This window comes from Salmo salar, chromosome 13 (genome assembly GCF_965601325.2).
Source record: "Salmo salar chromosome 13, fSalSal1, whole genome shotgun sequence".
Classification (NCBI taxonomy): domain Eukaryota; kingdom Metazoa; phylum Chordata; class Actinopteri; order Salmoniformes; family Salmonidae; genus Salmo; species Salmo salar.
In genome coordinates, this window is record NC_138303.1 from 49,854,706 (window position 1) to 49,877,570 (window position 22,865).

General features: G+C 41.8%; 1 protein-coding gene across 3 annotated transcripts in view; it reads right to left on the reverse strand.

Moving 5' to 3' along the window:
* The window catches only part of LOC106566940 (serine/threonine-protein kinase 38), a 28,018-nt gene that overhangs the window by 4,738 nt on the left and 415 nt on the right, over positions 1 to 22,865 (reverse strand). Inside the window, exons 1-9 of one of the 3 annotated variants that reach the window (XM_014135604.3) lie at positions 17,044 to 17,180; positions 13,964 to 14,009; positions 6,224 to 6,275; positions 6,018 to 6,140; positions 5,836 to 5,919; positions 2,614 to 2,737; positions 2,069 to 2,223; positions 1,771 to 1,882; positions 2 to 63 (exon numbers count right to left, since the gene is read on the reverse strand). In XM_014135604.3, the coding sequence (XP_013991079.1) occupies positions 2 to 63; positions 1,771 to 1,882; positions 2,069 to 2,223; positions 2,614 to 2,737; positions 5,836 to 5,919; positions 6,018 to 6,140; positions 6,224 to 6,253 (690 nt within the window). In that variant the 5' untranslated portion in view covers positions 6,254 to 6,275; positions 13,964 to 14,009; positions 17,044 to 17,180. Of the gene's footprint in view, position 1; positions 64 to 1,770; positions 1,883 to 2,068; positions 2,224 to 2,613; positions 2,738 to 5,835; positions 5,920 to 6,017; positions 6,141 to 6,223; positions 6,276 to 13,963; positions 14,010 to 17,043; positions 17,181 to 22,865 lie in introns of those variants that run through there. The other 2 variants (XM_014135603.3, XM_014135602.3) reach the window with 2 other exon arrangements.

Genomic DNA, 22,865 nt, shown 5'->3' on the forward strand with positions numbered 1-22,865 from the left:
CCAGCTGTCTCCGGTTCCTCTTCCATGTCTCTGCTTTCCTCTTTGAGTTCATGTTATTGAATGCTGTAAAGAAAAATAAACAGTTGTATAAAATTACACAAGTACGTAATACTTGCTGAACCCCATAACCTCACTTGCAGGTTAAGCAAAGTATCTTATTAAACCCTTTCAGACTCTTCGTTATCTTCTCTAGGGTAGGGGGCAGTATTTTGACGTCCGGATGAAAGGCATGCCAGTAGTAAACCGCCTGCTACTCAGGCTCAGAAGGTAGGATATGCATATTATTAGTAGATTTGGATAGAAAACACTCAGAAGTTTCTAAAACTGTTTGAATGATGTCTGTGAGTATAACAGAATTCATATGGCAGGCAAAAACCTGAGAAGAATCCAACCAGGAAGTGTGGAAATCTGAGGTTGTAGTTTTTCAAGTGATTGCCTATACAGTGACTAAGGGTTCATTTTGCACTTCCTAAGGCTTCCACTAGATGTCAACAGTCTTTAGAACGTTGTTTCATGCTTCTACTGTGAATAGGGCGAGAACAAGAGCTCCTAGAAGTAGATGAGTGAGAAAATGACATGAGCTCAGAGGTGCGCGCTCATGTGAGAGTTAGCTGTGTTCCTTTTCTTTTTTGAAGACATTGGAATTGTCCGGTTGGAATATTACTGAAGATTTATGATAAAAACATCCTAAAGATTGATGCTATACATTGTTTGACATGTTTCTACGAACGTAAATATAACTTTTTTTGACTTTTCGTTGTGACATTTTGCGCTCGCTTCCTGTATTTAGAGTAGTGGACTAAACACCGCGAACAAAAAGGAGGTATTTGGACATAAATGATGTACTTTATCGAACAAAACAAACATTTAATGTGGAACTGGGATTCCTGGGAGTGCATTTGGATGAAGATCAAAGGTAACTGAATATTTATAATGTAATTTTTGTCATTTCTGTTGACTCCAAAATGGCAGGTATCTGTATGGCTTGGGAAGCTTTGGGAGGCAAAACATTTCTGAACATTACACGCCAATGTAAAATGGGGTTTTTGGATATAAATATGAACTTTATCGAGGAAAAAGGCCGTAAAGCCTTTTTGAAATCGGACAATGTGGTTGGATTAACGAGAAGTGTATCTTTAAAATGGGATATAATAGTTGTATGTTTGAGAAATTTGAATGAGATTTTTGTTGTTTTAAATTTGCCGCCCTGCTATTTCACTGGCTGTCCCACATACCCAAGAGAGGTTAAGAAACAAATAGCCATTTAGGATCTGTTGATTTACATTTTAGTCAGTTAGCAGAAGCACTAATGCAGAGATTCTAAATTTAAAAAAGAATCCCAATTAGGGAATTTGAAGATTGGTACATGCAACAACTCATAACATGAAGCAAACCTAAAAACAAACAATTTTAAGTTATTCATTTGTATTCTTGTACAAGCACATTTCAAATCATTACCTGGTTAGTAGAGAAACATTAAAGGCACAATATCTGGGACATTTCCAACTGTTCAATGGTATTTCTAATTAATAATAGTGTATAAATGCCTTATGAGCTTTGTACATCAGTTTTACCCCCACCATAACCCAAATATGACTCCATTGTTTGTGTTTTGGTTGTCATTTGGGTCTTTGTAAACAATGTGTAGCTCCAAAAATATGCTTCCAAATCTCAAGGACTACAAGGTCTGAGAAAAAGTCCAAATTGTGGCTTTAACATCAATACAGGGTGTTAGTATGTAAAGTAATGGATTGATTAGGGATGCCTGACTTTGCTTACTGAAGTCACTGGGGAGGCTATGGTTCAGGTTCTTGTAGAACTCGGTACGATGCGCCCTCTTCAGACCTGTGCACAGACCAAAGTCAGACAGCTTCACATGGCCCTGAAACAATCAAGCAAAAACACAATCAGCACAGGCTTATATTCATTAGTGCACACCGTGCTGTGTATTACAAAAGTTTAGCCCATTTTCTTCATTTTGGTGCCTTGTAAATTCAAACAGAATAACATATCGAAACCACCAGTCTGAGCTCATGTTTGTGTCTCTTGAGTACATGCTCAAACTCACTCTGGAGTCCAGTAGCAGGTTGTCAGGTTTGATGTCTCTGTGAATGAAGCCCAACTGGTGGATGGAGTCGATGGCTAGCACTGTCTCAGCGATGTAGAACTGAGTGGCCTCCTCTGTCAGAGTATCCTTCTTCATCAGCAGGGTCATCATGTCACCTGTAGGGGGCAGTGTCTGGTTACAACATGTACAGTCCCAATGGACTTTGAGGCATATTCAGCGAGACAGAAGTTGTTTGTTCGGTGGCTTTGCAGATAGAACATTAAGAATAAACAATCATTACGCAGCACATTTCTATGTTTTTCTGCAACGTTCTGACGGCTGTATCAAGCGTCTCAGAGTAGAAGTACTGATCTAGGATCAATTTAGCCTTCTAGACCATAATGAACATGATATTATTTACAGGAGGGACCCAATACTTGATCAGCACTTCTACTCTGTCTACATACACCTGCAAGAGTAGCTGATCTAGCTTCCAACTGGACAATGACTGTCCCTGTAGTGTAGGAGACTGTTTGGGGTTCAGCTTAGGGTGAGGGGGATAATACCGCCAGGCAGGAACTCCATGATGAGGTAGAGGTTCATCTTGTCCTGGAAGCTGTAGAACATCTTAACCACCCACAGACTGTCAGCCTCTACCAGGATGTCCCTCTCAGCACGGATGTGGCCCACCTAGAAATACACACAAATGGCATGATACATAAACTCAACAAAAAAAGAAACGTCCCTTTCTCAGGACCCTGTCTTTAAAAGATAATTCGTAAAAATCCAAATAATTTCACAGATCTTCATTGTAAAGGGTTTAAACACCGTTTCCCATGCTTGTTCAATGAACCATAAACAATTAATGAATATGCACCTGTGGAACGGTCGTTAAGACACTAACAGCTTACAGACGGTAGGCAATTCAGGTCACAGTTATGAAAATGTAGGACACTAAAGAGGAATTTCTACTGATTCTGAAAAACACCAAAAGAAAGATGCCCAGGGTCCTTGCTCATCTGCGTGAACGTGCCTTAGGCATGCTGCAAGGAGGCATGAGGACGGCAGATGTGGCCAGGGCAATAAATTGCAATGTCCGTACTGTGAGACGCCTAAGACAGCGCTACAGGGAGACAGAACGGAGAGCTGATCTTCCTCACAGTGGCAGACCACGTGTAACAACACCTGCACAGGATCGGTACATCTGAACATCACACCTGGCACAGGATGGCAACAATAACTGCCCGAGTTACAACAGGAATGCACAATCCTTCCATCAGTGCTCAGACTGTCCGCAATAGGCTGAGAGAGGCTGGACTGAGGGCTTGTAGGCCTGTTGTAAGGCAGGCCCTCACCAGACATCACCGGCAACAACGTCGCCTACGGGCACAAACCCACCATCGCTGGACCAGACAGGACTGGCAAAAAAGGTGCTCTTAACTGACGAGTTGCGGTTTTGTCTCACCAGGGGTGATGGTCGGATTGCGTTTATCGTCAAAGGAATGAGCATTACGCCGAGGCCTGTACTCTGGAGCGGGATCGATTTGGAGGTGGAGGGTCCGCCATGGTCTGGGGCGGTGTGTCACAGCATCATCGGACTGAGCTTGTTGTCATTGCAGGCAATCTTAACCTGTTATGGCTAGGGGGCAGTATTTTCACGGCTGGATAAAAAACTTACCCGATTTAATCTGGTTACTACTCCTGCCCAGTAACTAGAATATGCATATAATTATTGGCTTTGGATAGAAAACACCCTAAAGTTTCTAAAACTGTTTGAATGGTGTCTGTGAGTATAACAGAACTCATATGGCAGGCAAAAACCTGAAGATTTCATGCAGGAAGTGGCCTGTCTGACAAGGTGTCGTTCTTCTTGTCTCTGTTTATTGAAGAGTGAGGATCTTAGCTGTCCCGTGACACTTCCTACGGCTGCCATAGGCTCTCAGAAGGCGGCAAAACGCTGAATCGTGGCTTTGCAGGCTCTGGCTGAAACAAAGTAGCGCGTTTGGGTAGTGGCTGGTTACAGTACTGTGAGACTCAGGCTCGTGCCCGCGTCGACCGAAAGCTTTGTTTTCTTTCCTCTATAATTCCCGGTCGGAATATTATCGCTTTTTTACGAGAAAAATGGCATAAAAATAGATTTTAAACAGCGGTTGACATGCTTCGAAGTACGGAATATTTCGATTTTTTTTGTCACGAATTGCGCCATGCGCACGACCCTGATTTACCATTTCGGATAGTGTCTGGGACGCACGAACAAAACGCCGCTATTCGGATATAACGATGGATTATTTTGGACCAAACCAACATTTGTTATTGAAGTAGCAGTCCTGGGAGTACATTCTGACGAAGACAACAAAAGGTAATCAAACTTTTATAACAGTAAATCTGATATTGGTGAGTGCTAAACTTGCCGGGTGTCTAAATAGCTAGCCCGTGATGTCTGGGCTATGTACTTAGAATATTGCAAAATGTGCTTTCACCAAAAAGCTATTTTAAAATCGGACATATCGAGTGCATAGAGGAGTTCTGTATCTATAATTCTTAAAATAATTGTTATGCTTTTTGTGAACGTTTATCGTGAGTAATTTAGTAAATTGTTAGCAAATTCCCCGGAAGTTTGCGGGGGGTATGCTAGTTCTGAACGTCACATGCTAATGTAAAAAGCTGTTTTTTGATATAAATATGAACTTGATTGAACAAAACATGCATCTATTGTATAACATAATGTCCTAGGTGTGTCATCTGATGAAGATCATCAAAGGTTAGTACTGCATTTAGCTGTCTTCTGGGTTTTTGTGACATTATATGCTAGCTTGAAAAATGGGTGTCTGATTATTTCTGGCTTGGTACTCTGCTGACATAATCTAATGTTTTGCTTTCGCTGTAAAGCCTTTTTGAAATCGGACAGTGTGGTTAGATAAAGGAGAGTCTTGTCTTTAAAATGCTGTGAAATAGTCATATGTTTGAAAAATTGAAGTTTTTGTATTTTTGAGGAATTTGTCATTCGCGCCACGCCTATCATTGGATATTGGAGCAGGTGTTCCGCTAGCGGAACGTCTAGATGTAAGAGGTTAACGCTGTGCGTTATAGGGAAGACATCCTCCTCCCTCATGTGTTACCCTTCCTGCAGGCTCATCCTGACATGACCCTCCAGCATGACAATGCCACCAGCCATACTGCTCGTTCTGCTCGTGAGTGATTTCCGCAAGACAGGAATGTCAGTGTTCTGCAATGGCCAGCGAAGAGCCCAGATCTCAATTCCATTGAGCACGTCTGGGACCTGTTGGATCGGAGGGTGAGGGCTAGGGCCAGGGCCATTCCCCCCCAGAAATGTCCGGGAACTTGCAGGTGCCTTGGTGGAAGAGTGGGGTAACATCTCACAGCAAGAACTGGCAAATCTGGTGCAGTCCATGAGGAGGAGATGCAATGCAGTATTTAATGCAGCGGGTGGCAACACCAGATACTGACTGTTACTTTTGATTTTGATCCCCACTTTGTTTAGGGACACATTCCATTTCTGTTAGTCACATGTCTGTGGAACTTGTTCAGTTTACGTCTCAGTTGTTGAATCTTGTTATGTTCATAGAAATATTAACATGTTAAGTTTGCTGAAAATAAACAGTTAACAGTGAGAGGACGTTTATTTTTTTGCTGAGTTTACATTTATAGATTGCATGGCAGGTACTACTTTTGTATCCAAAACACTGCTTTGGATTTGTGAGAATGAACATGACTGGCCATTATGTATTGGCCATCAACATACCCTCCTACCCTTTCCTCCTCCTCACCTGCTCCTTCTCCAGCATGTCGGCCTTGCGGAGGATCTTCATAGCGTACACGTGGCCTGTGTCCTTCTTCTGCACCAGACGCACCTTGGGACCAAAACATGTCAATCATTTATTGAATAATAAGCTGAAAGTCTGCAAGGCTACGTAAGAGAGGTGTTTTTAAGAAAAGGGGTGATGCCTACCTCTCCGAAAGCTCCTCGGCCAATCACCTTGAGGGACTCGAAGTCCTCCAGCCCCAGGCGGGTTCGTTTGAGACGCAGGAACTCAGTCTCTTTCCTGGCGTGCTGGGAGCGCCGGATACGCTTCTGCACAGGTAGAGGAGGCAATGGTTAGTGCGCACAACTGCACGTGTCAAAAAGGTTGTGTCTGTGTCAGTCTTCAACGTCACCTCTTCATCAGCCAAGCCCTCTTGATCCATCACTTTTTCCAACTTCTGCTGCCTGGAACAGAAATGGAAAAATGTTTTGAATTATGGTTGTCCATCTTTTTTTTTTTTCGTCGACCAAAATTAACCTCTTCTTTCGACCAATTGATTGTTCAACATTTTTAAAACGTGTAATTTTCCAAACAGACACACCTGTTTTAATAAAAATTAAACTATATGCGTTGAGCTTGTCGATGCTTTAAGCGCAATGTTGGATGAACTTTCTCAGGTGAAAGGACAATTTCATTTACAATTTCTACCGATCTGTGTGCCAGTTAGGGTTTTCATATTCACATTTTCGTGGAACAGATTCATTTTGTTTATAATAACGTCTTTATATCTCAAAATTATTCTCATGTGGTTAATCAAAATTCTATCCAAATCGAAATAAAAATAAAACCTACAAAAAGAAAAAAAAGAGGTAATTTCAATTGCCAACTATGTAAAAATAGCATACATAAAGCCATTAAATAACATTGCAGCCTGCAAGTAGAAAATATTGCTCCGTTCATCTTTCCCTCGATCCTGACTAGTCTCCCAGTCCCTGCCGTTGAAAAACATCCCCACAGCATGCCGCCACCACCATGCTTCATGGTAGGGATGGTGCCAGGTTTCCGCCACACATGACATTCTGGCTAGAGTTCAATCTTGGTTTCATCAGACTGGAGAATCTTGTTTCTCAAGGTCAGAGTCATTTACGTGCCTTTTGGCAAACTCCAAGCGAGCTGTCATGTGCCTTTTACTGAGGAGTGGCTTCTGTCTGGCCACTACCATAAACGCCTGATTGGTGGAGTGCTGCAGAGATGGTTGTCCTTCTGGATGGTTGTCCCACCTCCACAGAGGAACTCCGGAGCTGTCAGAGTGACCATTGGATTCCTGGTCACCTCACTGACCAAGGCCCTTCTCCCCCGATTGTTCAGTTTGGCAGGGCAGCCAGCTCTAGCAAGAGTCTTGGTGGTTCCAAATGTCTTCCATTTAAGAATGATGGAGGCCACTGTGTTCTTGGGAACCTTCAATGCTGCAGAAATGTTTTGGTACCCTTCCACAGATCTGTGCCTCGGAGCTCTACGGACAATTGCTTCGACCTCATGGCTTGGTTTTTGCTCTGACATGCGATGTCAACTGTGGGACCTTATATAGACAGGTGTGCACCTTTCCAAATCATGTCCAAACAATTTAATTTACCATAGGTGGACTCATCAAGGACGATCAATGGAAACAGGATGCACCTGAGCTTAATTTCAAGTCTCATAGCAAAGGGTCTGAATACTTATGTAAATAAGGTATTTAAATTTTTTTATGAATTTGAAAAAAAAATCTAAAAACTTGTTTTCGTTTTGTCATTATGGGGTAGTGTGTGTAGATTGATGAGGACATTTTTATACATTTTAGAATATGGCTGTAACGTAACAAAATGTGGACAAAGTGGCTGAATACTTTCCAGAAAGCACTGTATGTGGCATGCCTACCGTTTGACAAACCCCCATAAATGACTTCCAGACAGGACCAAAAAAAGACTCTCGTGCTTACTAAGGTCGGCCTGCAATGGAATTTTATGAATGCCCATCCATGTGGTAGGCCAACCTTTTGTATAACAGCCCATTGCATTGGCTTTATTAGTCCAGATTCCTGTGACTAATCAATTTGGCTATTTAAGCTCGAACATCAGCTACCCAACTTGATCAGGCACGAGCCTATTTGGAATGTGTTTACACAGCAGGAACTGCAGAAGTATTTTCTGTTTCGCTATGATCAGGTTGTCAAAATAAATTACAGATACAAACTTGAAACCACTGATCATGACAATGGAGTGAAAGGGTTATATCCTGCCTGTTTGGCCCTGTCTGGGGGTATCGTCGGATGGGGCCACAGTGTCTCCCGACCCCTCCTGTCTCAGCCTCCAGTATTTATGCTGCAATAGTTTGTGTCGAGGGGCTAGGGTCAGTCTGTTATATCTGGAGTATTTCTCCTGTCTTATCTGGTGTCCTGTGTGAATTTAAGTATGCTCTCTCTAATTCTCTCCTTTGGAGGACCTGAGCCCTAGGACCATGCCTCAGGACTACCTGGCCTGATATCTCCTTACTGACCCCAGTCCACCTGGTCGTGCTGCTGCTCCAGTTTCAAATGTTCTGCCTGCGACTATGGAACCCTGTCCTGTTCACCAGACGGGTGCTACCTGCCCCAGACCTGCTGTTTTCAACTCTCTAGACACAGCAGGAGCGGTAAAGACACTCTCAATGATCGGCTATGAAAAGCCAACTGACATTTACTCCTGAGGTGCTGACCTGTTGCACAAACTACAACTACTGTGATTATTATTATTATTATTATTAGACCCTGCTGGTCATCTATGAACATTTGAACACATTGGCCATGTTCTGTTATAATCTCCACCCGGCACAGCCAGAAGAGGACTGGCCACCCCTCATAGCCTGGTTCCTCTAGTTTCTTCCTAGGTTCTGGCCTTTCTAGGAAGTTTTTTCTAGGCACCGTGTTTCTACACCTGCATTGCTTGATGTTTGGGGTTTTAGGCTGGGTTTCTGTACAGCACATTGTGACATCAGCTGATAAAGTTCATTTGTAGAATTTCTTCCCTTCTTAATGTATTTGAGATAATCAGTTGTGTTGAGACAAGGTAGAGTTGGTATACAGAATATAGTCTTTATGCAAATAGGGCTAAGTCAATATTTTTATGGGCTCCCGAGTGGCGCAGCGGTCTAAGGCACTGCATCTCAGTGCAAGAGGCAAGACGCTGGTTCGATTCCAGGCTGTACCACAACCAGCTGTCATTGAGAGTCCCATAGGGCGGTGCACAATTGGCCCAGCGTCGTCCGGGTTAGGGTTTGGCCGGGGTAGGCCGCCATCGTAACTGACTTTAATTAAAAGTTAATATTTTTTATTTATGGCAAGAACAGCTCAAATAAGCAAAGAGAAATGACAGTCCATTACTTTAAGACATGGTCAGTCAATCCGGAAAATGTCAATAATTTTCAACTTATCTTCAAATCCAGTCGCAAAAACCATCAAGCGCTATGATGAAACTGTCTCTCATGAGAACCGCCACAGGAAAGGAAGACCCAGAGTTACGTCTGCTGCAGGATAAGTTCATTAGTTACCAGCCTCAGATATTGCAGCCCAAATAAATGCTTCAGAGTTCAAGTAACAGACATGTCAATATGAACTGTTCAGAGGAGACTGCATGAATCAGGCCTTCATGGTCGAATTGCTGCAAAGAAACCACTACTAAAGGACACCAATAAGAAGAGACTTGCTTGGGCCAAGAAACATGAGCAATGGACATTGGACCGGGGGAAATCTGTTCATTGGTCTGATGAGTCCAATTTTGAGATTTTTGGTTCCAACACCCGTGTCTTTGTGAGATGCACAGTTGGTGAACGTATGATCTCCGCATGTGTGGTTCCCACCGTGAAGCATGGAGAAAGTGTGATGGTGCTTTGCTGGTGACACTGATTTAGAATTCAAGGAACACTGTTGGGGCTAGGGGGCAGTATTGAGAATTTTGAAAAAAATATGTGCCCATTTTTAACTGCCTCCTACACCAACTCAGAAGCTAGGATATGCATATTATTACCAGATTTGGATAGAAAACATTCTGAATTTTCTAAAACTGTTTGAATGGTGTCTGTAAGTATAACAAAACTCATATGGCAGGCAAAAACCTGAGAAAAAATAATAATTTTGTGGCTGTACAATTTTTTTTTTTCCATTGTTATTAGATACCACAGTGAGAAAGGATTCATTTCGCACTTCCTACGGCTTCCACTAGATGTCAACGATCTTTATAAAGTTGTTTGAAGCGTCTATGATGAACAGAGACCGGATGACAAGGAAGAGAAGTTGACCTCCCTGGGATGTCGTCACTTCATTATTGGCTGCACCTGAGTAATCATGTGATGCGATACATTTTTCAAATAAGTTTTTCAAGACACAGGAGAGGTCGGGTTGAAACATTACTGATGTTTCACGTTAAAAATGGCTCTAAAGATTGATGCTAAACAACGTTTGACATGTTTGAACAAACGTAAATAGATTATTTTTTTTACTTTTTGCCGTGACTCCCCCCCCCCCCGCGCTACTTTTTAGTAGCCTACCGAAGCGCTAACAACTTGGAGTTATTTGGACATCAATTATGAACTTTGTTGAAAGAAACCACATTTGTAGTGAACCTGGGATTCCTGGAAGTGCCAATGAATGAAGATAATCAAAGGTAAGGGAATATTGACAATAGTAATTTTGATATTACATGGTTACAAGATGGTGCTAACCTGTATAGCCTAGCCTATTGTTCTTAGCACAGCACCCGGTTTATTGCAAATTGTGATTTCCCAGTAAAGTTATTTTGAAATCTGGCAATGCAGTAGCATTTACGAAATGTTAAACTATGAATATTTGAATGACAATATTATAATTTACCAATGTTATCGAATAGTAATTTTGTGATTTGTAACGTTGTTCACCGGAAGCATTTGAGAGAAAAAAAAAATCTGATTTTCACCGCTTCGGTAAAATGCTGTTTTTGGATACAAATATGAACTTGATGGAACAAAAAATGCATGTATTGTGTAACATAATGTCTTAGGAGTGTCATCTGAGGAAGATTGTCAAAGGTTGGTGCATAATTCTAGCTGGTTATCCGCTTTTGGTGACGCCTGTCTTTGAATTGACAAAACATTACACACAGCTATTTTCAATGTACTCTCCTAACATAACCTAACTTTATGCTTTCGCCGTAAAGCCTCTTTGAAATCGGACAATGTGGTTGGATTTAGGAGATGTTTATCTTTCAAATTGTGAGAAATAGTTGATTGTTTGAGAAATTGAAATTATTAGATTCTTGCAGTTTTGAATTTCCCGCCATGGTCTCTTGACAATGAATCCCTATACCGGGATAAGATCCCCAACAGGTTATTAACCAGCATGACTATCACAACATTCTGCAGCGATACGCCATCCCATCTGGTTTGCGCTAAGTGGGACAATCATTTGATTTTCAACAGGACAATGACCAAACACACCTCCAGGCTGTGTAAGGGCTCTTTGACCAAGAAGGAGAGTGCTGCATCAGATGACCTGGCCTCCACAAATCACCCAACCTCAACTCAATTGAGATGGTTTGGGATGAGTTGGACTGCAGAATGAAGGAAAAGCAGGCAACAAGTGCTAAGCATATGCAGTAATTCCTTCAAGACTATTGGAAAAGTATTCCACCTGAAGCTGGTTGAGAGAATGCCAAGTGTGCAACGTTGTCATCAAGGCAAAGGGTGGCTACTTTGAAGAATCTCAAATATAAAATATATTTTGATTTATTTAACACTTTTTTGGTAAATACATGATTTCATAGTTCATGTCTTCACTATTACTCAACAATGTAGAAAATAGGAAAAATAAAGAAAAACCCTGGAATGAGTATGTGTCCAAACTTGACTGGTACTGTATTTAATACATTTGCAAACATTTCTAAAAACCTGTTTTTACTGTGTGTGGATTGAGCTTTTTAATATATATTTTTAATCAATTTTAGAATAAGGTCGTAACGTGTGGATAAAAGGTGTCCACATCAACAAACTATCATGGTCCAAACACACCAAGACAGTCGTGAAGAGGGCACGACAACACCTTTTCCCCCTCAGGAGACTGAAAAGATTTGGCATGGGTCCTCAGATCCTCAAAAGGTTCTACAGCTGCCCCATCAAGAGCATCCTGACCGGTTGCATCATCGCCTGGTATGGCAACTGCCAGTGAAATAGCAGGGCGCCAAATTCAAAACAAAAATCTCATAATTCAAATTTCTCAAAAATACAACTATTATATCACATTTTAATAAAGATAAGATTCTCATTAATCCAACCACATTGTCCGATTTCAAAAAGGCTTTACGGCGAAAGCATAATATTAGATTATGTTAGGACAGCACGTAAACAAGAAAAACCACACAGCCATTTTCCAAGCAAGGAGAAGCGTCACAAAAACCAGAAATACAGCTAAAATTAATCACTAACCTTTGATGATCTTCATCAGATGGCACTCATAGGACTTCATGTTACACAATACATGCATGTTTTGCTCGATCAAGTTCATATTTATATCCAAAAACCCCATTTTACATTGGCGCGTGATGTTCAGAAAATGTATTGCCTCAAATGTCCGGTGAATGAGCACATCAATTTACAAAAATACTCATCATAAACGTTGATAAACATTACAACAGTTATTGAAAGAATTATAGATACACTTCTCCTTAATGCAACCGCTGTGTCAGATTTCAAAATAGCTTTACGGCGAAAGCACATTGTTCAATATTCTGAGTACAGAGCTCAGCCATCAAAGCAAGCTAAAGTTACCCGCCAAGTTCTGGAGTAAAAAAAAAGTCTGAAATAGTATTATAAATCTTCACTTACCTTTGCTGATCTTCATCGGAATGCACTCCCAGGACTCCCACAAGAAATGTTCGTTTTGTTTGCTAAACTCCATATTTATGTCCAAATACCTCCGTTTTGTTCGCGCGTTCAGTCGAGTTATCCAAATGTGCCATGCTCGCGCATTTTGTTGAGACGAAAAGTCCAAAAAGTTATACTACAGTTTGTAGAAACATGTCAAACGACGTATAGCATCAATCTTTAGGATGTTTTTATCATACATCTTCGATAATATTCCAACCGGACAAATCCTTTGTCTTCAGAAAGGAAAAAGAAAGCACCTCGCGCTGACGGCCATGTGCATGAATGATCTAATGGCACTCAGCCAGACACCTGGTTGAAATGACTGTCATTCCCTTCCAGGTCACAGTAAAAGCCTGTAACAACGTTCTAAAGACTGTTGACATCTAGTGGAAGCCTTAGGAACTGCAAAATGACCCCTAAGTCACTGTAGTTTGAATAGGGAATCAATTAAAACTACAAGCCTCAGATTTTCAACTTCCTGGTTGGATTTTTCTCAGGGTTTTGCCTGCCATATGAGTTCTCTTATACTCACAGACATCATTCAAACAGTTTTAGAAACTTCAGAGTGTTTTCTATCCAAATCTACTAATAATATGCATATCCTACCTTCTGAGTAGCAGGCAGTTTAATTTGGGCACGCCTTTCATCCGGACATCAAAATACTGCCCCCTACCCTAGAGAAGTTAACAGCTTCTACCCCCAAGCCATAAGACTGCTGACAATTAATCAAATGGCCACCCGGACAACTTACATAAACACCCCCATTTGTTTTAACACTGCTGCTACTGGCTGTTTATCATCTAAGCAGTCACTTTACCCCTACCTACATGTACAAATTACCTTGACTAACCTGTACCCCCGGACATTGACTCGGTACCCCCTGCATATAGCCTCGTTATTGTTACTTTTAGATTTTTCTTTACTTTAGTTTATTTGGTAAATATTTTCTTAACTGTTTCTTGAACTGCATTGTTGGTTAAGGGCTTGTAAGTAAGAATTTAACAGTAAGGTCTACACCTGTTGTATTCGGTGCATGTGACAAATAAAGTTTGATTTGAAACTATGTTTACTCCAATAAGAATGCTTGTTTTTGTTTTCAGTATTGCTACGCTTTATTACATTGTGGGAAAATGAATGCGACACAGGGACTTCCATATTAGACAACCGCGTTTGCCTTTGTTCTCCAGTGTTTTTAACAGGGAAGTAGGGGTTGGACAGGTGCCATTTTGTGTGTCATATTCACCATTTACCAGTTTCCTCTTCAAACCAGCACGGTTGGATATTGAAATCTAAAATGGATAAAAAAAATATTTAAAACGTTATTTCTTTACCATCATTATGTGACCCGTGGTTGAACAGACAGACACCTTGTTGTTCTACTGATGAATGACATTTATATGGAAAAATCTAAATTGCGCCTGGTCAGGAATAACACATTACGGACTTTCTCTTGCATGTCAGAGATTAAAAAAACATGTTTTTCTCTTTGTATTATCTTTTACCAGATCTAATGTGTTATATTCTCCTACGTTAATTTCACATTTCCACAAACTTCAAAGTGGTTCCTTTCAAATGGTATCAAGAAAATGCATATCCATGCGTCAGGTCCTGAGCTACAGGCAGTTAGATTTGGGTATGTCACTTTTGGCAAAAATAGGGGAAAAAAGGGTTGGATCCTTATTAAGAGCATACAGGCCTACTAAGCAAGACAGACAGGTTGATGTTATTGGCCCAATATAGAAAACCTGGCGAGGGAAAAGCTAGTAAGAATGTGTTAAAGTCTTCTGCAGAATTTATGCAGTGTCCACCATTTTTTATTTATTTCACCTTTATTTAACCAGGTAGGCAATTTACAATTGCGACCTGGCCAAGATAAAGCAAAGCAGTTCGACACATACAACAACAGAGTTACACATTGAGTAAAACAAACATACAGTCAATAATACAGTAGAAAAATAGGTCTATATACACACAATGTGAGCAAACGAGGTGAGATGAGGTAAAGGCAAAAAAGGCCATGGTGGCAAAGTAAATACAATATAGCAAGTAAAACACTGGAATGGTAGATTTGTAGTGGAAGAAAGTGCAAAGTAGAAATAGAAATAATGGGGTGCAAAGGAGCAAAATAAATAAATAAATACAGTAGGGGAAGAGGTAGTTGTTTGGGCTAAATTATAGATGGGCTATGTACAGGTGCAGTAATTTGTGAGCTGCTCTGACAGCTGGTGCTTAAAGCTAGTGAGGGAGATAAGTGTTTCCAGTTTTAGAGATTTTTGTAGTTCGTTCCAGTCAGTCATTGGCAGCAGAGAACTGGAAGGAGAGGCGGCCGAAGGAGGAATTGGCTTTGGGGGTGACCAGAGATATATACCTGCTGGAGCTTGTGCTACAGGTGGGTGCTGCTATGGTGACCAGCGAGCTGAGATAAGGGGGAACTTTACCTAGCAGGGTCTTGTAGATGACCTGGAGCCAGTGAGATTGGCGACGAGTATGAAGCGAGGGCCAGCCAACGAGAGCGTACAGGTTGCAGTGGTGGGTAGTATACGGATGGCACTGTGATAGACTGCATCCAATTTATTGAGTAGGGTATTGGAGGCTATTTTGTAAATGACATCGCCGAAGTCGAGGATCGGTAGGATGGTCAGTTTTACGAAGGTATGTTTGGCAGCATGAGTGAAGGATGCTTTGTTGCGAAATAGGAAGCCAATTCTAGATTTAACTTTGGATTGGAGATGTTTGATGTGAGTCTGGAAAGAGTTTACAGTCTAACCAGACACCTAGGTATTTGTAGTTGTCCACATATTCTAAGTCAGAACCGTCCAGAGTAGTGATGCTGGACGGGAGAGCAGGTGCGTGCAGCGATCGGTTGAAGAGCATGCATTTAGTTTTACTTGTATTTAAGAGCAGTTGGAGGCCACGGAAGGAGAGTTGTACGGCATTGAAGCTCGTCTGGAGGGTTGTTAACACAGTGTCCAAAGAAGGGCCAGAAGTATACAGAATGGTATCGTCTGCGTAGAGGTTTCTTAGCCTAATCGTCAGCCAAGTGGCTTGCGAAAGTATTCACCCTCCTTGACATTTTTCCTATTTTGTTGCCTTACAACCTGGAATTTAATTTGATTTTTTGGGGGGATTGTATCATTTGATTTACACAACATGCCTACCACTTTGAAGATTAAAAATATTTTTTAACAAACAAGAAATGACAAAAAAAAACAGAACTTGAGCGTGCATAACTATTCACCCCCCCAAAGTCAATACTTTGAAGAGCCACCGTTTGCAGCAATTACAGCTGCAAGTCTCTTGGGTTATGTCTCTATAAGCTTGGCACATCCAGCCACTGGGATTTTTGCCCATTGTTCAAGGCAAAACTGCTCCAGCTCCTACAAGTTGGATGGGCTCTGCTAGTGTACAGCAATCTTTAAGTCATACCACAGATTTTCAATTGGATTGAGGTCTTTGCTTTGACTAGGCCATTCCAAGACATTTAAATGTTTCCCCCTAAACCACTCAAGTGTTGCTTTAGCACTATGCTTAGGGTCATTGTCCTGCTGGAAGGTGAACTTCCGTCCCAGTCTCAAATCTCTTGAAGACTGAAACAGGTTTCCCTCAAGAATTTCCCTGCATTTAGCGCCATCCATCATTCCTTCAATTCTGACCAGTTTCCCAGTCCCTGATTTTAAAAGTTTCAGATATTTTTTTTAGAACACAACCCTGATCTGTACTTCCCCACAAATTTGTTCCTGACGGGTTTGGAGAGCTCCTTCGTCTTCATCGAGCCGCTTGCTTGGTGGTGCCCCTTGCTTAGTGGTGTTGCAGACTCTGGGGCCTTTCAGAACAGGTGTATATATACACTGAGATCATGTGACAGATCATGTGACACTTATATTGCACACAGGTGGACTTTATTTAACTTCTGGAGGTAATTGGTTGCACCAGATCTTATTTAGGGGCTTCATAGCAAAGGGGGTGAATACATATGCACGCACCACTTTTCTGTTTTTAATTTTTTTGAAACAAGTTATTTTTTGTAATTTCACTTCATCAATTTGGACTATTGTGTGCATGTCCATTACATGAAATCCAAATAAAAATCAATTTAAATTACAGGTTGCAATGCAACAAAATAGGTAAAACACCAAGAGGGATGAATACTTTTACAAGGCAATGTAAGGCACAAATACCAAAGTTTGCAACACCCACCTTGAATGACATAACGCATAAGAAGAATGTAGCAATAGAGAACAGAGGAGTTGTAAACAATATGTCAGTGGAAGGCACTGCCCGTTGGCTGAGCCCAGATGGATGCGTGTGTAGTAGGAGGCCTACCTCATCTCTCTCTCCTCATGTTGAGCGATGAGGTTGCTGTAGAAGTTCTCCAGGGTCACCTTGGCCATGGTCACACGTTCCTTGGTGTGATTACTCATCGAGGAGCAGGAACTCTGGCCCGTCATTGCCATGGTTACCTGAGAGATGCATTGAAGGGGGGGGGGGGGGGGTTGCAATTAAGCAACCTGTATATCCTCTTGAAAGAACTATAGGCCTACACTATCATAATTAACTTCAAGTCCAAACCAAACGCAGATGTATTCTACTTTTCACCCGCCTTGTAATTGTGCTGTTTTCACATAGGCCTATACCCTTGCAAACACTTTCAGACTCTTTTATTTGCTTTTAACTTTCACTACAACCCTTTCAAAGTGCTGAACCTCTCTCTTTCTAAAATAAGGGGCCAAGAGAAGAGGGGTTAAAGACAATTGTCCTCTTTCAGTCACCGTACAGTAACTCAAATGTCCAGTCAGCCTCAGCACATTCTGCATGGCTGAGCAACAGGGACCCTTGAGGTTGCAGGAAGAGGGAGGCAAGTGGAAAGATTCTGCCGTTTGGCTAAGAGCTCCAAGCACCGACAAGGCCCTTGATTTTTGTATTGCCGATGCTAGGTCAGGGTAATTCAATTATCCGCCGGACATTCAGTTGGGCAATGAATAAGGAGGTCGTTAAAAGGAAAGACTGGTGCCCAATGAGTCATGGAAGCCGTGTTTGCAGTGCTATGAGAGATGCTGGTCAATTATACTGTGACAGAGCAGTTAAATGGTGTGGAAATCAACTTTGTGCACCCAATGCTGATGGCAGCATTACTCTGAACCAGCGAGGGGTAGTGTGTGCATCATCATGGAGTGAAAACTGTACAGAAAAATACATCGCCTCTAATGTCCAAGACATGCAAACACTTCAAGCACGCCTACTCACAATTTATTTTTATACCTTTATTTAACTAGGCAAGTCAGTTAAGAACAAATTCTAATTTACAATGACGGCCTACCCCAGGCAAACCCTGACAACGCTGGGACAATTGCACGTTGCCCTATTGGACTCCCATTCACGGTCGGTTGTGACACAGCTTGGAATCGAACCAGAGTCTGTAGTGAGCACTGAGAAGCAGTGCCTTAGACCGCTGCACCACTTGGGAGCCCAAAAAACTACATCACTTTTTTTTATTGCATAAGTAAAAAAAAAAAAAAAAAAAAAGGTTTTCTGAAGTTGCTAGCTAACACTACATGGCCAAAAGTACATGGATACCTGCTCGTCGAACATCTCATTCCAAAATGATGGGCATTAATATGGAGCTGGTCACCCCTTTGCTGCTATAACAGCCTCTACTCTTCTGGGAAGGCTTTCCACTACATGTTGGAACATTGCTGCAGGGATTTGCTTCCATTCAGCCACAAGAGTATTCGTGAGGTCGGGCACTGATGTTGGGCGATTAGGCCTGGCTCACAGTCGGCGTTCCAATTCATCCCAAAGGTGTTCCATGAGGTTGCGGCTCTGTGCAGGCCAGCCAAGTTCTTCCATACCAATCTCGACAAACCATTTTAGTATGGACCTTGCTTTGTGTACGGGGGAATTGTCATTCTGAAAACAGGAAAGGGCCTTCCTCAAACTGTTGCCACAAAGTTGGAAGCACAGAATCGTCTAGAATGTCATTGTATGCTGTAGCGTTACGATTTCCCTTCACTGGAATTAAGGGGCCTTGCCCGAACCATGAAAAACATCCCCACACCATTATTCCTCCTCCACCAAACTTTACATTTGGCACTATGCATTCAGGCAGGTAGCATTCTCCTGGCATCTGCCAAATCCAGACGTCCGTCAGACTGCCAGATGGTGAAGCGTGATTCATCACTCCAGAGAACGTGTTTCCACTGCTCCAGAGTCCAATGGCAGTGAGCTTTACACCACTCCAGCCGACGCTTGGCATTGATTGCGCATGGTGATCTTAGGCTTGTGTGCGTGCAGCTGCTTGGCCATGGAAACACATTTCATGAAGCCCTCGACAAACAGTTATTGTGCTGACGTTGTTTCTAGAGGCAGTTTGGAACTCAGTAGGGGGTGTTGCAAACGAGGACTTCATTGAAAATTTTAAACAGTAAAAACCATGTTTCTTTTGTAGTCCTTGGTAGCTCAGTTGATAGAGCATGGTGCTTGTAACACGGGGTAGTGGGTTCAATTCCTGGGACCAACCATAAGTAAAATAACTAAGTCACTTTGGTTAAAAGCGTCTGCTAAATGGCATATATTATGTTTTGACATGCATGACAAGTCGCCCACTTCAGCCAAACTAGGACTTGAGAAGCTGCAGGAATGATTGACAGTTGCCCTGTTTGCTACCTAACTGGTTGATGGGGTCAAAGTAGGTAGGTCCAAATATCTGTCATGTAGCTAGCTAGGCTAGCTCTCGAGCACCCAAGGCCAGGCATACAGTCATAGCAGATAGCAAAGAAGGCAACTGTCAATCATTCCTGTGGATTCTCGAGTTATAGGTTGGCTCAAGTGGTTGTCATTCACGTGAAAATATGATGGTTTAATTTTGGACTTAGCTTTAGTGTGGTGGTACAAAGCTTCAATGATTCACAAAGACTGCAGTAGTGTTAGCTAGTTGGGTACTTTAGAAGGGCTAGTAGCTAGTTAACTAACTGGTTTAGCCGAGAGTTAGCATATTACAGTAGTCCAAAGGTCAGAAGGGTCGATTTCCTTAATGTGATTTAAAAACTGGGAAAATGTGCATACTTTATGAAAATACCATTTTCCACCACCATGCTATGGTGGCTAATGTTACTTCCTGACATTGCACACAGCGTTGAGACCAAGGGTAAACAGACTGTTGCAATCCCTTTGGACAATAAGAGGAAACGACTCAATATCGCCATCTGCCAGCATTTGGGCAAACGTTTAAGTTTCTGGTTTAGGTTGACTGTCCTGGATAGAAAGCATTCTCTTGCTGCAGGTAAATAGCTAGTAACAACAACTGTTTGCTCAAGCTAGCTCTAATGACAGGTGTAAAGTAATGTGAGCAGGGGTTGGAATGGTTCAAAGAACATAACCGAAAACCAATGTCGTTATTTCCCGGTTTTGTTCCCTGAACCGGTTCCAACCCCTGCTAACGTTACTTCGCAGTTGTCATTGATTTAGCTAGCCTAAACAGTTGTGATCCATACTGTTCCGGAGCAGAACCGTTATTGTAAATGCATGGGAACCTGTTAATAACTTTATATTACGTTCCAGGCATTTTTTTCTAGTCCCACATAAAAACGCCTATTCAAAGCACTCACTGTCACTCAGAAACAATATATCTTCACCGGCTTCGAGGGCATTATCACTTTTATACACCTCGGGTTACCAACATAATCAAAATGACGTTTATGTAAATCATTATTTGGTTAATTTATTCATACTATTTCATCCTTCCACAAGATGTAGTCCCGGCAAATCTAGGGCTGCTACCCAGCCCGGCTGATCATTCTATCAATTGTTGCCAGAGGCGCGACCCAGTCGTTCAGTCTTTTTGTTCTGTATCTATTCCCAGTCGTTCGTTCTAACTGTTCCATTGCCATACTGGCTGGCAACGTTCTTATCCTTTGCTTGCTAGCTAGCCAACTACGGCTAACTTACAGTCATGTCAAAAAGTGCAGCCAGAAAAACAGCAAAGCATTTGTTTAGAGCTTCAGGTTCCTTGGTGTCCACATCCCCAACAAACGATCATGGTCCAAACACACTAAGACAGCCATGAAGAGGGCACGACAAAGCCAATTCCTCCTCAGGAAACTGAAAAGATTTGGCATGGGTCCTCAGATCCTCAAAAGATTCTACAGCTGCACCAGAGAGCATCCTGACTGGACGCGTCACTGCCTGATATGGCAACTGCTCGGCCTCCGACCGCAAGGCACTACAGAGGGTAGTGCGTACGGTCCAGTACATCGCTGGGGCCAAGCATCCTGCCATCCAGAGAAAGCTTGTCAGAGGAAGGCCCTAAAAATTGTCAAACTCCAGCCACCCTAGTCATGGACTGTTCTCTCTGCTACGGCAAGGATACTGTAGGCCTAGTTATCACGTTTCACATTGTATTTATTAACTACAAAATTGTATTTTTAACCCTCCTGCTGTGTTCCGGTCGAATTGGACCGATTTACAAGTTCTCGCTGAAAAATGTAGTTCATTTAATCTGATTGTCTTTAGGTTCCATGACTTTGTCCACACAGGGCATCTGAACACAAATACATTTCGATGATTTTCATTAGTTTGGGTGTTTTATTTAACTTTGTACACCTGTGGTGTTCCAGGTCATTAGAAATGAATGGGTGAGACTACAATTAGAGTATACAATTGAGTGCAGGCACATGCCCATTCATCAGATGGACACACTTCCTCTCCCAGACTTTGAGCACACACACCTCACTCCCCTTCTTGGCTTCCATGGCAACCCCCACAGGAACTTTTCCCCAATAGAATCTTTCACCCACGGGAACCACACCTGTTGTCATTCTCACAAACATTTACATTGTTTCAATAATATATAGAACTTTCTCCTGGTATATAATGTTTTTTTGAGGCCTTGCTCACAATTCATTCTGTGGCAGCACAATGACCAAATGTTATACTGTATGTGAGGCTCTTGATCATATCTTTGATCATGACACTGGTGAGAAGAGTCCTTGTTAAACTTTGACACAAAGTAGTCTATGATAAATAACAATATGTTTAATCTGAGTATTTGTTATAGTCCAAATAATCAATACATTATGCATTTTTTTACTCAAACTAGTCAATGAGGCCTACAGGCCATAAATAGCAAATAGAAGTTCAAAACGTGTAATGTTCACAAGAACTTAAGTTGATAAAAAGATCTAACAACATTAGGTGATAATATATGTATTATGGATTTATAATCAGCTATAATGGGGCGGTCATTTTGGACTGGGAATTAATTAACATGAAACGAACACAACAGGAGGGTCATTTCTGGTGCCGCTTTGCACACACGCTTTTTAGCTAGCTAGCTCAAAAGAAATTCCAAGTTCCTTCATAGAAGTCGCTCCTCCTATGTATAATTCTGTGGACATTATTCGGATAATCATGTCATAACAAGATGTCCAGCACTTCAAGCCTCCTTAACCCTCTCTCGACATCTCCCGACCCGCAAAAATTCAGTCGCATCTTGCGCCATAGGATACACTTGTTTGTCCATCAGGCATGTAAACTAGCTTGCCTGCCATCTTCGCACTGATTGCTTTATTAATGAGCAAAAAACGGTTAATTTCACAGGTTAAACAAATAATATTCACAGGTACTTTAGGGGGATCGAACCGGTTAAGAACTTTATTTTGCTGGTCGGAACAGTGGAACGGAACGAAACGTAGTTCTGGTCAGAACGAAACGATTGGAAAATGTCGGTTCCAACCCCTTCACTTTAACGTTAGATAGCTAAATCAAAGATGACTATAAAGTAAAATGCCAAGTAGATAACGTTAGCCAACCTAATTTAAACGTGTTTACACAAGCGTGTCAAACTAGTTACCTAACTTATCAAGAGTCCATCCAGGCCACCATCACAAATATCTTTGCACACGTTTGTATCGAACTAGCTAACGTTACCTGTGTAGTATGTGTTACTTGTGGTAAAGCCAAGAGCTTGTTAGCTAGCTTAACTAACCTTAGCTAGCCTAGTTTACTGTCAGGTAAGATAATGGGACTAACGTTACGTTAGTTCGGAAAACACAATCAGCTCTCTTCAGTACCTTAGCTAGCTGATGTTAATGCTGATGTTAACTTTCAAATATACTAAATTATGGACCAAATAAACGTTTTAAGGGTTT